The 15,884-nt window shown below is 41.3% G+C and overlaps 1 protein-coding gene across 1 annotated transcript in view; it reads right to left on the bottom strand.

Moving 5' to 3' along the window:
• Window positions 1-15,884, bottom strand: part of CNTN5 (contactin 5) — an 850,947-nt gene that overhangs the window by 560,919 nt on the left and 274,144 nt on the right. Inside the window, exon 3 of the mRNA XM_074981652.1 lies at window positions 10,001-10,129. Coding sequence (XP_074837753.1) covers window positions 10,001-10,058 — 58 coding nt within the window. The 5' untranslated portion in view covers window positions 10,059-10,129. The remainder of the gene's footprint in view (window positions 1-10,000; window positions 10,130-15,884) is intronic.

The following is a 15,884-nucleotide window of genomic DNA, read 5'->3' as shown; positions in this document are numbered from 1 at the left end:
GCTGGCCGTGACTGCTGAAACTCTTAACAGTAACATATTGAGCAGATTGGAAAATATTTGGAGTCCTATATTAATGTTCTCGGTTACCTATGCTAAAAGCCGCTAGCTAGCCAGATGGCGAGTGAAGACTAGTCTAAGAGATGGAAACATGTACCTCAGCTAAATAGCATCTGTAGTTCAAAATTTAGAGCAGGGCATTGAAACTTGCCTTGCTACTACTCACATACTTATTACTTCAGCCACTTGGTAAGTGCCCCTCAATGTTGTATAAAAGTTTAGTGGTTTCTGATCTGGAGCTTGCTAGTGAGGGATCCAACATAGATGCCATAGACCTGGGCCCTTCATACGGGCCAAGAAAGAGTTTTCTTACATTCACCATCCGCAGGCATCCTCCCCCTGCTCCAGCTCCCACTAGTCACAGTTCACCCTTTCGCGTCAATTGGACCTGCGTGAAGCAGCAGCCAGCATGACCATGCAGTCCATGCCACTTCCTAACAGTCCCATTGGCCAGGAATGGTAAACCACAGCCACTGGGAGCTGAAGGGGGCCATGCCTGCGGATGGTCAACATCAGCAAAATGTCTTCCAGCCCACTGGTGGGTTATCCTGATGAGCTGTATGTGGCACTCAGGCTGCAGCTTGCCCCTCACTGGAAAAGATAACCATTAATTCTGCACTAAGTGCTGGGGATTGGACTAGAAGGCCTCTAGAGAGCCCTTCCAGTTCTAAATCATATGATTCTATGACCTAACAAGAACAAGGGATCAAAAAGACATGAGACATATATGGTAGATCAAGAAAGAGAAACTTGTTTATATACCATTCATTGTGTTATTTGGTTGTTGGCATTCCTTTACTTTGAAGCATTTTCATCCAAGCTGTAATAGTTGTAGAATGGAATGCCAGGATATCATAATCTCAACCAGCTACTGTCAAAGATATCTTCTATACACAAATAAAGGTATACTGTTTTTGTTAAACTGGTGCTGATTAAGTATAATTTGATGCAGGCTGTTTTTATACACATTCCTATGTTTCGTTAATACAAGGAGCATGCATAGGTTAGATAGTACTATTTTAAAGTAACTTTCAGCATATCAGTTTGAACTACAAAGGCAACTGAATATTAACAGTTCCCATAACAAAGAGATACATTCAGGGAGACAGAGTGCAAATCAAAAGAACGGTGGTACATATTGAAGCAATATCATGGTTACCTTTCTCATCTCTTTTACTATGCACATGCCCCAGAAATGCTGTTGACAAGAAACTGCTGCAGGAAACATAGGGTTTGAACAAACCACAGGAGGTCTTCAAGTCCAACCCCCTGCTCAAAGTAGGACCAATCCCAACTACATCACCCCAAACAGGGCTTTGTGAAGCCAGGACTTAAAAATCTCTGAGGATGGAGATTCCACCACCTCTCTAGATAACCTATTAGGCTGTGTCTAAACGAGCCCCCTCCTTTCGGAAGGGGCATGTTAATGAGGGAGTTCAAAAGATGCTAATGAGGTGCTTCCATGAATATGCAGCACCTGCTTAGCATAATGGCGGCCACAGCAATTATGCAGTGACGCTTTCGAATCGTGCACCACTCATGTAGCCAGGGGCCTTTTGAATTGACCCCCAGGACCTCGAAATCTGCTTTTTTCCCATTTGTTTTGGGAAGAAGGAGTTTTCAAAGACTGGAAGGTTGTTTCAAAAGGCTTCCAACCACATGGGTGGCATGCAATTCGAAAGTGGCACTTTTGAATCACTGCAGCTGCCACAGCATATTCATGGCAGCACCTCATTACCATCTTTCAAACTCCCTCATTAACATGCCCCTTCTGAAATGCAAACATGGTAGGCAACCATCTTGGCTTAACAAGGAAATCCTTAGTCAGCTTAAATTCAAAAAGGATGCATACAAGAAATGGAAACGAGGACAGTTGACTAAGGAGGAGTATAAACATACAGCTGGAGAATGCTGGGCAGTAATCAGGAAAGCGAAAGCACAATTGGAACTGCAGCTGGCAAGGGATATGAAGAGTAACAAGAAGGGTTTCTACAGGCATGTGAACAATAAACGGGTTATCAGAGAAGGTGTGGGGCCATTACTGGATGAGGGAGGTAACCTAGTGACAGAGGATGCAGGAAAAGCTGAAGTACTCAATGCTTTTATTGCCTCAGTCTTCACAGACAAAGTCAACTTCCCAATGATGGTCCTAGATGATGCAGTATGGGAAGGTGGAGGGCAGCCATCTGTGGGGAAGGAACAGGTTCTGAGCTATCTAGAAAAACTAGATGTGCACAAGTCTATGGGTCTGGATTTAATGTACCCCAGAGTACTGAGGGAATTGGCAGAGGTCATTGCTGAACCTTTGGCCATTATCCTTGAAGACTCTTGGAGATCAGGGGAGATACCGGATGACTGGAAGAAGGCAAACATAGTGCCCATCTTTAAAAAAGGAAAGAAGGACAATACAGGGACCTATAGACCCGTCAGCCTTACCTCAATCCCTGGGAAAATAATGGAGGGAATCCTCAAGGAATCCATTTTGAAGCACTTGGAAGAGGGGAAAGTGATCAAAAGTAGCCAACATGGATTCACCAGGGGTAACTCCTGCCTCACCAGTCTGATCAGCTTCTATGACGACGTAACAAGCTCTGTGGACATGAGGAAGTCAGTGGATGTGATATACCTTGACTTCAGCAAGGCTTTTGATACAGTCTCCCACAACATTCTTGTCCATAAGTTAAGGAAATATGGATTGGATCCTTGGATTATAAGATGGGTAGAAAGCTGGCTTGATGGTCAGGCCCAGCGGGTAGTGGTCAATGGCTCAATATCTGGATGGTGGTCTGTTTCAAGCGGAGTGCAGCAGGGCTTGGTTCTGGGGCCGGTGTTATTCAACATCTTTATTAATGACCTGGATGAGGAACTGGATTGCACCCTCAGCAAGTTTGTGGATGACACAAAACTAGGGTGAGAGCTAGATATGTTGGAGGGTAGAGAGAGAATCCAGAGGGACCTGGATAAATTGGAGGACTGGCCCAAAAGAAATCTGATGCGGTTCAATAAGGAGAAGTGTAGAGTCCTGCACCTGCGACGGAAGAATCCCAAACATTGTTACAGGCTGGGGACCGACTGGCTCAGCAGCAGTACGATGGAAAGGGACCTAGGGGTTATGGTGGATGAAAGGCTGGCTATGAGTAAACAGTGTGTCCTTGTAGCCAAGAAAGCTAACGGCATACTGGGATGCATTAGGAGGAGCATTTTGAGCAGATCTAGGGAAGTAGTTATTCCTCTTTATTCGGCACTGGTGAGGCCACATCCGGAATACTGTGTCCAGTTTTGGGCCCCCCACTATAAAAAGGGTGTGGATTTGCTAGAGCAGGTTCAGCGAAGGGCAACAAAAATGATTAAGGGTCTGGAGCACAAGACCTATGAGGATAGGCTGAGGGATTTGTGTTTGTTTAGTTTACAGAAGAGAAGACTTAGAGGTGATTTAATAGCAGCCTTCAACTTCCTGAAGGGGAGCTCTAAAGAGGAGGCTGAGAAATTGTTCTCAGTGGTGTCAGATGGCAGAACAAGGAGAAATGGTCAGAAGTTGAAGAGGGAAAGGTGTAGATTAGATATTAGGAAAAACTTCTTCACCAGGTGCGTGGTGAAGCATTGGAATGCGTTGCCTAGAGAGGTGGTGGATTCTCCATCCCTTGAGGTTTTTAAGTCCTGGCTGGACAAGGTCCTGGCTGGGATGACTTAGTGGGGGTTGATCCTGCTTGAAGCAGGGGGCTGGACTAGATGACCTCCTGAGGTCCCTTCCAGCCCTATGATTCTGTGATTCTGTGGCTCATGTAAACACAGCCTTAGACTGCTTTACTACCCTCCTAGTGAAGTAATCACTATTGGCGTCACAAAGACAGACCAGTATGATCTGGCACCATAGATAAGAAAGAGAATACGTAACCCAGAGGGGTATAAAAGATGGGCCCAGCAGAACTCTAACTTTGAGTGCATTCCACCAACTACCTGCTGGTCGGGTCAGGTGATTGCCTCTCGAGGTCCACAACTGGGGACGCCCAACCTCGTATTCGTCTTTCCACGGAATTGAGTGACCGATCCAGCTTGGCTACGCTGGTATCGAGAGACGCAGAGAGGGTAAGATACACCCATGCTAAGTCTCCGACTTTTTTGTGCACAGCTAAAGAATTAGAGCTCTGTAACTAGATGTCATTGTGTCAAGATATCATTGTGTTAGATGGTAACAGATATCTTTGTATTGGATTGTAACGTAACTTGTTAACACCTGTACTTTGCTAGCATATAAGAAGTAGACAATAGCCTTTTGTAACCGCACGCTTATAACTGTAGCTTAAATAAACTTGTAACTAGTTAAGCTCTGAGCCTGACCCGGTTACCCTTTTGTCACTGCAACACAGCCGACACAACAAAAAGAACTTTAACCGTTTGGTTACTACAGCCTGGCCGTGGGTGAGAGTGCTAGGAGCTGCCTCCTCTAACAGTAAAAAACTGGGTTGCTTAGGACCCAGGGGAGTACCTCACTGCACATTACCTGGCCACCGGCTAACAAGGGTATAATGTCATAGAAGACCCTGCAAACTCATCACAGAATCAAATCTGGGGTGTAAGAAATTTTACTTCATTCTAGGCTTTTCCATTAATAAAAAGGATAAACATTCAAACCTGTTTTAATGCCAATTACGCAACTCCTGCATACACACAAGTGCTCATTATCATTAAAATTTCATCTCAAAAGACTTAAACCCAAGCCACATATAAGAAAATGTATGAACAATTTGCCTTAGGTTTAAATGGGCCCCTCTAAATCTGCTTTAAACTCTAGTCTGTTTTATCAGTGATCAAAGCCTCCCTGAGCTCAATGCCAGGAACAGGCTAGTCCAGGGCTGGTCCACTATCTTACTGTTCACAATATATTTGTATTGCAATTACTCACAAAGAAGAGGGTTTGATAGTTTTCCCATATCCTTAGCACAGATGCAATCTAGTTCACAAGTGAAACTAGTCCCCTAATTTTTCCCCACCTCCAATTTAGCTTGAAAAAACAATCCACAGGAATAAAAGAAGCCACAACACAGTCGTAAATCCCAGTACCCACAGCAACTTTGTCTCACTTTCATGATAGAAAGGAATTCTGAATGCCCAGCCACTCTCTAAGGGTAAATCAGGCTCATCCACAAGCCCCATGGCTCATCTAGATCTCCTCAGTGAATCCACCTGAGGATCATTGATGGTTCCCATTACGTATAAGCATCACGCCATTATAACATACTATACATGACTGATTGGCTACATGGGCATGTCAATTTCACCACATGCTTAAAGGCTCTTGTAGCAAGTATTGTACATCTTGAAGAATATAATAGTTTTACAGAACATAAAGCTTAGGATGCAGTGTGAATTTTATTAAGATTGTAAAACACTTTCCATAATTTATAAGGACAATTCAACAACCAGCTACCACCACCAATTTATGCAAAGAACTGTTCTGTCTGAAATGTTATACATGTCGTCTTTCAGCAGGGAAAATCTTTTATTCCCGCAAAGTTTTAAATGTCTCAGAGCAACTGGTTATGTCAAATAACATTTTTTAGAAGAACTGCTGTTAATTTTGGAAACACAACTATGCTTTGCCCCTGCTGAATTTCAAAATTAGCTTTGGTCTGGGAATTTGATACCTATTAATATTCACTTCTACCAAGCAAGAAGTAGTGAATATTGACTAAGCTGGTGGATAACTCATAAGTTATTTATTTACAAACAAACAAACAAATAAACAAACAAATTTTTGGGTGCTCTGTAAACTTTCAGGTGACTGTAGCTTGAATTAGGATTCTTGTATAGATAACAAGTTAAATAGGCATTCATTGCTTTATTCAATTTCATTATCTTCTGCTCACACTTTTTACCCACAAATCACTTTTCCCATTGCCCAGAAACATATGTAGTGTATTTATCCCACACAAGACATACAGTCTCTGCATATCTGGCAGGATGTTTTCCCTCAACAGTGTAAAGTTAATGCAATAATTCAGTGTCTTCTTCCCAACTTTTTTGCTTGACCAAATACTGTCAAGACCTGGTGATATAAAGGTTAATTTCTGAAACGTAACATTGCTTGAAACAACAGGAACTGAACCTCCTCTTTCTTAGTGCACATACCCGCATCTATTGTCTTACCTTTGAAAACTGCAATTGATAATGTTTAAAATTAAATTCTAAAGCACCTAACTTAGCATATCATGCTGAACAAAATCAAAAGCAAGAAATATTTGCGGCAGCGAATGTACATCAGTGACTGTAATGATATAACAGCAGCTGTATGTGCAGAATTATGTAATTAAATGTCAAAAGAAACACACAAGGTGTTTTATTAGAATTACAATGTACTTTGACAATCTGATCCTCTCAGTTTCAAATCTCTTTTTAATTTAAGCTCATATGATATTATGTTTTTGGATGAGATGTGAAGTAACAGCTGAAGATGCTGTATATATTGTGAGAATCATCTAATGCATTTGTGAGAAACAGATGTGTTGCTCTACATTATTTATAATGATAAAGGAAAATAGATTTGAAGTAAAATGATTTATTTAGTGAACCCCAACATAATATGGAATAATCCTTAAAGAACCAAAAATAAGAATAGACAGGGATTTAGATAACCAACCAGCGACGGAAAAACAGGAGCATTTTGAATAACTGAAAGGAATATATTCTTAAAAACAATGAGAGAGATATAATGGGTACTTCAATTAAATATCTCAGGCTGATTGTCAAGTGCTTCCATGATGTTGTTCTTCAGATAAAGAAATATTCAGAATACATTGGAATACTTATACTTCATTCAAGACTTGTCGAATCAATGCTCGACAAACATTTATCATTGCTTATATTTTAAATGGTTTTTAATTTCCTTAATTTCATAAGTATCTGAACAGGGACTCAGTGAGGCAAACTGACTACTTCCTTATTTGTGTTCAAATTTGCTTCAGAGCACTCATAATGGAGTGGTATAGTGTGTTGCAGTGGTCATCATGAAAAAACTGCAGTGTAACAAATGACTGTGGAGTCCCATGCCTTAGATCTGTGGTTGACTGTGTCCAGCTGATCCTGTTATGTGTGTATATGCTCATAAACTACAACAGTACTCTACTCCTGCATCAACACTGAGCTGCGCTGCCAGCAGTGTGATGTAAAGGAGGGTTCTCAGAAATGCAAATAGCTGCTCATTTGAATATTTGCATAGTCTTGTGAGATCACCCTGCTGGCAAAGGCTGCTGCCAGCAAAAAACAAGTAACATAGACGTGGTTCTGCTGGCAAAAATCCCCTTCATTGGCAGCCCCTTATGCCTGGAAAAAATCAAGGATAATGGGCTGCCAACAAAGGAGGGTTTTACTAGCAGAACCACGTCTACACTACTTGTTTTCTGCCTGCAGCAGCCTCTGCCAGCAGGGCGATCTCATGTGAATACGCAAATCAGCCATGCAAATATGCAAATTAACACATGTAAGCATTTTCAAGACCGCTTATTCACATCAAGCTGTTGGCAGTACAGCTCAGTGTAGATGCAGCCTAATGGGGATCCCATTCAAATGGAATCTGCTGTAGCATCAGGGAGACAAATTTCACTGTGTAGTAAAATGGTGCCAAATACTAGCTTTTTAATTGTGATTTTTATACAACTTGCAAACTAGATATGCAATGCTTAAAATCAGAGATTCTCGTTTCTAATTACTGATTTCCAAAGAGTATTCTGTACTTTGGGTTTACAAAATATGTTTATAGTAAAAAATAAATAATAAATCATGGTGAAGTTTCCCATTTAAGAGAATTAAGTTTAATTTGTGGATAGTATTTACAAGAGACTAGCAGTTCAAAGCCAGTCATATATGTACCCTTTGGGTACACAGAGGTCTCCCAAGGGATACATCAACTCATCTAGACTTTTTTGTAGTTCTATAACAGGCCACAAAAAAGCACTAGCAAAGTCAATGCACGCTAAAATTTAATACAATGATTTGTTTACACTATTCTACACAATACATCAGCAGTTATCAAACTGTGGGTGAGTTTGTTTTATGGGATTTTTAGGACCAGTGTTAGACTTTCTGAAAACCAAACCAGAAAGTTGAAGCCCCAGGAAACCTAGGGAATGCAAGACAAATCAGACTTCTGAAAGGAGTACAGACATCTAGAAAGGCTCAGAACCACTGCAAAGGAAAATTATTTTTGGAATCACTGAAATACAAATATTGCTAAATAATGACAATGTGCTATATAGGACACAAATATAAGGGAAGTCCCTTTTTTCCAAATGGTTTAGAATCTGTATCAGGAACCCTACACGTTACCCCTGCCTCCTCATAAATACATACAAACCTATTACGTATTGGGCTTGTCTACACTTTGCCCCCAACTTCGAAGGGGGTGTGTTAATTAGGGCAACAGGAGATTACTAACAAAGTTCTGTGGTGAATACACAGAACTCTGTTAGGCTAATTCTCCCCTGTGGCAACTTCGAAGCCTCAAACTTTTGAGGAGTAAAGGGACTTTGAAGTCGCATGGACACATCAAAGTGCTCACAGCTACATGCAAGCCGGCACTTCAAAGTTTGAGGCTGCAAAGTTGGCATGGGGGAGAATTAGCCTACTGAAGTGCTGTGCATTCACCTCAGCACTTTATTAGCAATCACCCATCAGCCTGATTAACACGCCCCCTTCGATGTCAGGGGCAAATGTAGACAAGCCCACTATGTAGTAGGTTTGTATATATTTATCTGGAGGTGGGGGCAAGTGCAGATCCAGCCATTATGTTCTACTGCACCAAAGACAAAGGTATAAATGGAGAAAATTTTACTTACTAACTTTAATAACTGACTAGAATGAATGTGCAGGGGGTCGGGAGGTTATATGACTGAGAAGAGGATGGTTCGGTGAATTAGCATAGGGCACATAAGAAAGCACCGAAAAAAGGCAGACAGCTAGCAGTTCCAGAAAGAAATGAATGACACGTCAAGGTTAGGAAATTTTTGCAGATCTGCACAGGGACTTATAATTCCAGAGCGTGAGGCCTGATCCTACTTATCAAAAATGTTATATAAGAGCTCGGTATTCTTATTATTATTAGCCTGAAGCTAGAAGAACAACTTCTGTAAAGAAGCATGTGTTGCATAAGGGATACAACCCATAATATTTAGACTGCTTCAGCTTTGGTTATTGTGAATGAAGGCAGATAAATAAAAATACTTTGAAAAAAAATCAATTTCTGGAAACTGGGAAATTGAAAGAAAACAGTGCTAGGCACAGATGAAAGATAATTCTGGAAAGCCTAATATCAAATTACAGAAATCCCCACATGCAAAGATTAAATGATTATCTAGTATAAGGCAACACAATTTGTTTACTTTAAAAGATAATACTAAGCTAAAGCCAAAGGAAAAACAGCTCAAAAGGAATACTGTTGCAGGCAAAACCAGAATCATTAGTGCAGATCAATACCACACATACTGTTACAGAAAGAAACATCAACTCCATAATTAAGTTTCCAGATTCAGAACATGGTAAGAATTTGAGAATTTCACAGCCCAGAATCACTAACAAGGCTGCAGACTTGAGTCCTTTCAAAGGAGTTTGCTAAATCAATTATTTTCCAAGCAGATTTTTTTCTCTCTGAAACTATATAAATTGGGGTATTCTTGTTTTAAATTGGCAAATGACTAACTCTTCCATTCTTCCTTACAAATTAAAAGTAAACCTGACTATAATTAAGATTAATGGCAAGTAGGAATGCTTGTGCAATTTTGTATTAAGCAATCACAATCTTTATATTTAGGTTGATAACATTCATTGCTTTTGATTTATTGCAAATTGACATGGTTTGTTCGTTTTTCTTTGCACTAATGTTGCTTTTATAGTTCGATTTTCTTCTTGTCAGATATTCTTAAAACAGTAATGCACATTTTTGGTGCTTTACCTGAAAGACACCCAGTGAGTGACAGAAACAGAATCAGTCTCCATGACGACCACATCATTACTCACAAAGATCTCGAGTCCCTGTTTGTGTGATTTTAGCAGTGCTGATGCTTCTTCATTAAAGATCAATCTAGTGAGACAGAAGACAAAGTCTCTGTTAGGAAAATTAGAAACATCTGGTAAAAATCTGATAGTCTACTCAAAATAAACACGAGAATCTAGTGCAATTCCAAGAGCTCTTTCTGTAAAATGGGAGGGGATACTTTGAAATGGAGGTATGTTAAGAGAATCTCAAGCAATTTCATAGTATAGACCTGTGTCTATCTATGTTCAGGGCTAGGTTGTGAATGTCATCATATAGCTGCACTAGAAATAAGGTAGACCTTGCTGTTCATCCTGGCTATGTCTACACGTGCACGTACATCGATATAGTCTATTTCGATGAATAACGTCTACACATCCTCCAGGGCTGGCAACATCGACATTCAACTTCAACGTTGGGCAGCACCACATCGAAATAGGCGCTGCGAGGGAACGTTTACACGCCAAAGTAGCACACATTGAAATAAGGGTGCCAGGAACAGCTGCAGACAGGGTCACAGGGCAGACTCAACAGCAAGCCGCTCCCTTAAAGGGCCCCTCCCAGACACAGTTGCACTAAACAACACAAGATCCACAGAGCCGACAACTGGTTGCAGACCCTGTGCATGCAGCATGGATCCCCAGCTGCGGCAGCAGCAGCCAGAAGCCCTGGGCTAAGGGCTGCTGCACACGATGACCATAGAGCTCCGCAGGGGCTGGAGTGAGAGCGTCTCTCAACCCCTCATCTGATGGCCGCCATGGCGGACCCCGCTATTTCGATGGTGTGGGACGCATATCATCTACATGTGCCCTACTTCGACGTTCAGCTTCGAAGTAGGGCGCTATTCCCATCCCCTCATGGGGTTAGCGACTTAAACGTCTCGCCACCTAATGTCGATTTCAACTTCGAAATAGCGCCCAACACGTGTAGCCGTGACGGCTGCTATTTCAAAGTTGGCGCCGCTACTTCGAAGTAGCGTGCACGTGTAGACACGGCCCCTGATGGCAGAGGTATGTCAGGGCCCTGAATGCCTGTTCTTCCTGGAGCCCAGAATTCAAACGGCACACTGCAGCTTTTATCAGCCAGTGTAATGAATGCAGCAAACCATTTCCCCCAGCTTCTTGAAATAATGGTTTGGTGTTTTCTAGAGGTAAGAAAGAGAGTTGAAAAGAACAACTAGTTCACCAAATTCAACCGCTTCCACTGATGCCAAAACAGGTTGCAAACACCAATAATATTTCAGTTTGAAATATCTTTGTGAATGTTTATTTTCCTTCTCCCAAACTGACACCCATCTGTCTATCTCCCCCATCTGTCCAGTCTTGTCTAGTACGTCTGGGAGATCTCTGGGGAGGAAACTTTTGTTATAGTATTGATTTATATGATTCTTAGATGTTATTGTAAGAGTTGAAACAATATGAATGGATTGCAACCTGCAGATTGTTCCTTGACTGATTCAGGCAGTCAGCATCCACAGTTCAAATGTCTAGTTGTTGTGGGCCACGTGAGTGTATTTCTGCTCCATGTCTGGATGAGCATAAGGCTTGCCATGGCTATTGTGTCACAACTGCTTAAAGCTAGATTATGACAGGCCCTTCTGCAAGTGATCTTAAGGAATTATGCCCCAACCCTCACGTGAACACTTGCCACAATAGCAGTTGAGAATGCAGCATTCTGTACTCTGGGCTAGTCCATGTGGGGATGGAATGTGAATCATGCCTCTAACGTCATCAGAATCAATGTGGTTCATTTACAACCTTTAATGTGGACCACTAGCTAAGTGGCATCACTTAGCATAGTAACATTACCCATTTTGTGGTCTCTGTCACTCATTAGACTAGCCATAGAAAGTAGACACAGAAGGGGTGCAACACAATCAAAGTGAAAACATTAAAATGTTTCAAAGAACATATGTGATAATCTTTCTGCTGTATCTTGCCTATTAAAATGCACCTTGAACATCTCCACTTGTGAGATACATCACCTATTTCCCCTTTTCTGTGCAGGGGGCATGCACAAACACAAACACACCTGCACATACAGAGTGAGCAGGGAAAGACTCCATTTATTTTTATACTGGAGAAGTTATTCTTGAAACCCTCTACAGGTGTAACTTGTCAGCTCTCATCTATATAGCACTCCAGGTGCAACACTTAACACAAATAAAGATTCCCAATTTGGGATTGTTCTTTCTTTCAAGTAGTTTAAACTGGGCATATTTAATCTGAAGTGTACATGTTAATATATGCATCCTTGAAATAGAACATAACTGCAGCTCATCTAAACCTCCACAGGGAACCCTTCTCAATTAATTATTAATGCCAGCTGCCTTTGTTTTCCACTTCTGTGATAATCTGTGTTTCAGTCAGTACATTTCCTGGGCTGGGTGAGTTATCTCTTTCAGCATTCTCTGCTGGACAGACCTATGGGAAATAAACATTTTCATTAATATTTAACTTTTTTTCCTTATGGCTATTTCTGTTAAAATTTGTAGAATGCATCATTGGTTTTTTTTTTCCTTTTTCAATGCCCATTTTTACAAGGCGAAAAGCAGAAATGATAGTCAAAATTCTGGTGATTCTTATGTCACAAGAACAGGAAAAAATGGTTCTAGGACTAAAGAGAAGCATGAGACTATCTCAAGAATATTTCTGAAATGACAGAGTCATTACTACGACAGAAAGCAGCTGAGCTATAAATCTTACAATGAAATGTATTAATTACTTATTAATTAAACTAATTAGTGTATTAATTACCCATTAATTATCTATTGTATTAATTTCCTATTAGTTCTCAACCCATTCCTCCCTATTTGTTAAACTCAAAATTGAAAATGGAAGGCATCTGATCATGAAATGATAGAGCTTATGATTCTAAGGAAAGGTAGGAGGGAGAACAGCAAAAGAAAGACCATAGATTTAAAAAAGGCAGACTTTAGCACACTCAGGGAATTGGTAGGCAAAATCCCACGAAAAGCAAGTCTAAAAAGAAAACCAAATGAAGACAGTTGGCAGTTTTTCAGAGAGACATTATTAAGGGCATAAGGGCAAACTATTCCACTATGCAGAAAAGACAGGAAATATGCCATTCTGTTTAACCAAGAGATCTAGAATGATCCGAAAATCAAAAGAAGTCCTACAAAAAGTGTAAACTGGGTTAAGTTACATAAAAGGAATATAGACAAATAACATAAAGACCTACGGGCAAAATTAGAGAAGTCATGGTGCAAAATGAGCTTAAAATAGCTAGAAACATAAAGGTGATGTCTACATTACAGTGATCTGTTGACAGAAGTTTAGTTCTTTATAATTATTAGTCCTTTAAACTGAGGGTTTACTGTATTGAAATAAATATCCAAAAGTCTACACTCATCCCTCGCTCTATGAACACAATTGGTTCCCACCTTTCTGCTTGCAGGTGAAAACTTGCAAGAGGGATGTTAAATTCCCATTAAAATACATGTAAAAGTCTCTGATTAGCAAAGGAGTGGCAGCATGTGGCACTGCTTTGGAAAGGTAAGAGAACCTTGGGTTTGGGGAGGAGGAGGGAGTTTTAAGGTTGGGGAGAGTTTGGGGCCATGAGTAGGAGGGAGGGTTAAAACCTGGTGGTGGGTAGGGTCTGTGGGGAGGGTTGGGGGGGTTAAGGGTGCTGCAGGTTGGGTGTGTGGCCGGTTGGGGGAGGAGGTCAGGCTGCAGTGGGCTAGGTCTATGGGGCCAGTGGTGGAGTCAGGCTGCCACAGGCCAGTCTGTGAGCCGGCAGCAAGGGGGGCGGGGTCAGGCTGCCGGGCTGGTCTGTGGGGCCGGGGGTTGGGGGCAGGGTTAAGGCTGTCATGACCGCAGGGCCAGCGGTGATGACGCTTCTGGGCTGGTCTGTGGGGCCTTTGCGGGGTTAAGGCTGCTGGGGCCACGTGGCTGGTGGTGGTCAGGCTGCCGGGGACAGTCTTCAGGCTGGCAGGGGTGTCAGGCTGCTGGTCTGGTCTGCAGGGTTGCGGGGGGTTAAGGCTCATATTCTAGGATGAAATTCTTCCAGAAAAAACAAGAAATTCTGTAGCACCTTAAAGACTAATACATTTATTTATTAGATAATCAGCTTTCATGGCTAAGATCCACTTCTTCAGATTCAGCATAAAGGCACAAATGTCATAGAGGAAGTAGATTGCGCAGAATTACCATTGACATAAATGGAGTATCTGAGCGTTCTTCTCTTTTGGAAAGCAAAACAAGGATGTTTCCTGAATGCAGAAAATGTTCAAAATTTCAGAAGCACATAACTGACTTAAATGTACAGGTCCCCAGGTCCCATTGAATGATTCAGTGTAACTTAGGCTCCACTGAAAATCTCACCTAGTACCTGTAAATTAAGAAGCTCCTGTTTCAATAGTTATTATCTGTTCATATTTGAGTACTAAAGCACCACAAACCCTATAAATGTGAAATTTGAAATACCTTCCTTTCCAGTAAATGCAAAGGCAATTGTATGGTTCACAACTACTTGTCATCATCTGCTGGGCAAAAGTGTAAAATTATCCACCATTTTTATTAATTTGCTTTTGCCACCTCTTGGAGAATAGGTAAAACTGAATGCAATCCTCACACATTAAACTGAGAACAAAGCTAGCCAAATAAGTTCTGATAAAACATTTTTTTCTTGAAATTCACTCATCTCATTTGCCAAAAACAAAATATGCTGCAGAGACCAATTTTAGTGAAGTTCAGTGGAAACCCAGACAGGCTGTGATCAGAAACCTTAAAATATTTAAAGCTAAGATGTAAATGTATAAAAACAAAAAGCAGTCAAGTAGCACTTTAAAGACTAGCAAAATAGTTTATTAGGTGAGCTTTCGTGGGACAGACCCACTTCTTCAGACCATATCCAGACCAGAACAGACTCAATATTCTGGTCTGGATATGGTCTGAAGAAGTGGGTCTGTCCCACGAAAGCTCACCTAATAAACTATTTTGCTAGTCTTTAAAGTGCTACTTGACTGCTTTTTGTTTTGATAGTGTATAGACTAGCACGGCTTCCTCTCTGTTACTATGTAAATGTATAAAGTTTCATGGAGTACTTTCACTGACTAATGTATTCAAGAAAATAAATGTGTCCATTTTTAAAGTATTGCTGTGGGTTGATGCTACAAACATTTATGCAAGATAATACAAAGATAATGGCTACGTCTACATGAGAGGCTTTTCCCACAAAACTAGGCTTTTGTCAGGAAAACCGTGGAGTGTCTACACAGCAAATGTGCTTTGTCGACAGTTTGTTAACAAAACCTAGCACATCCACTGTCAGTATTATATACCTCTCCCCATTGAGATATAATGCCTCTCTCAAGAGTATTCTGTCGAAAAAACTCCTATGTAGACACACCAGGGCCCTTTTGTTGACAGACAGGACTTCTGGTTCACTGGGCAGCCTTGTTTGCTGGGCTTCTGGTCAGCTGTTCTGTCAAGAGAGGGCCAGGCAGTCTTGCTGCTCTCTGTCAACAGAGCGGATTGCTCTTTCAATCTGCTTTTATGTGTAGATGCAATCTGTCAACTGGAGTTTTGCCAGGAAATCCCTTCTGACAGCAACTTCTGTTGACAGGAGCTTCTCATGTAGACGTAGCCAATGAGGAAAGCTCTCAGAATTACTCAATATGAATGAAGTTACTCAGCAGAGTAAGTGGCTAGTGTAGGGAGCCTTAGGAAAATCAAAGCAGTGTAGAAAGATATTTGCAGCACTTAAAAAAAAAAGAGAAGCCGGTACACAGCCAGATCCCCACCCCCATGACCCCTAAGCCAATCACAGAGCTGGGGCTGCT

The sequence above is a fragment of the Carettochelys insculpta genome, chromosome 1 (genome assembly GCF_033958435.1).
Source record: "Carettochelys insculpta isolate YL-2023 chromosome 1, ASM3395843v1, whole genome shotgun sequence".
In the NCBI taxonomy this organism is placed as follows: domain Eukaryota; kingdom Metazoa; phylum Chordata; order Testudines; family Carettochelyidae; genus Carettochelys; species Carettochelys insculpta.
Note: the sequence above shows the minus strand (reverse complement) of the source record. Positions and strands in the feature narration are given on the sequence as shown.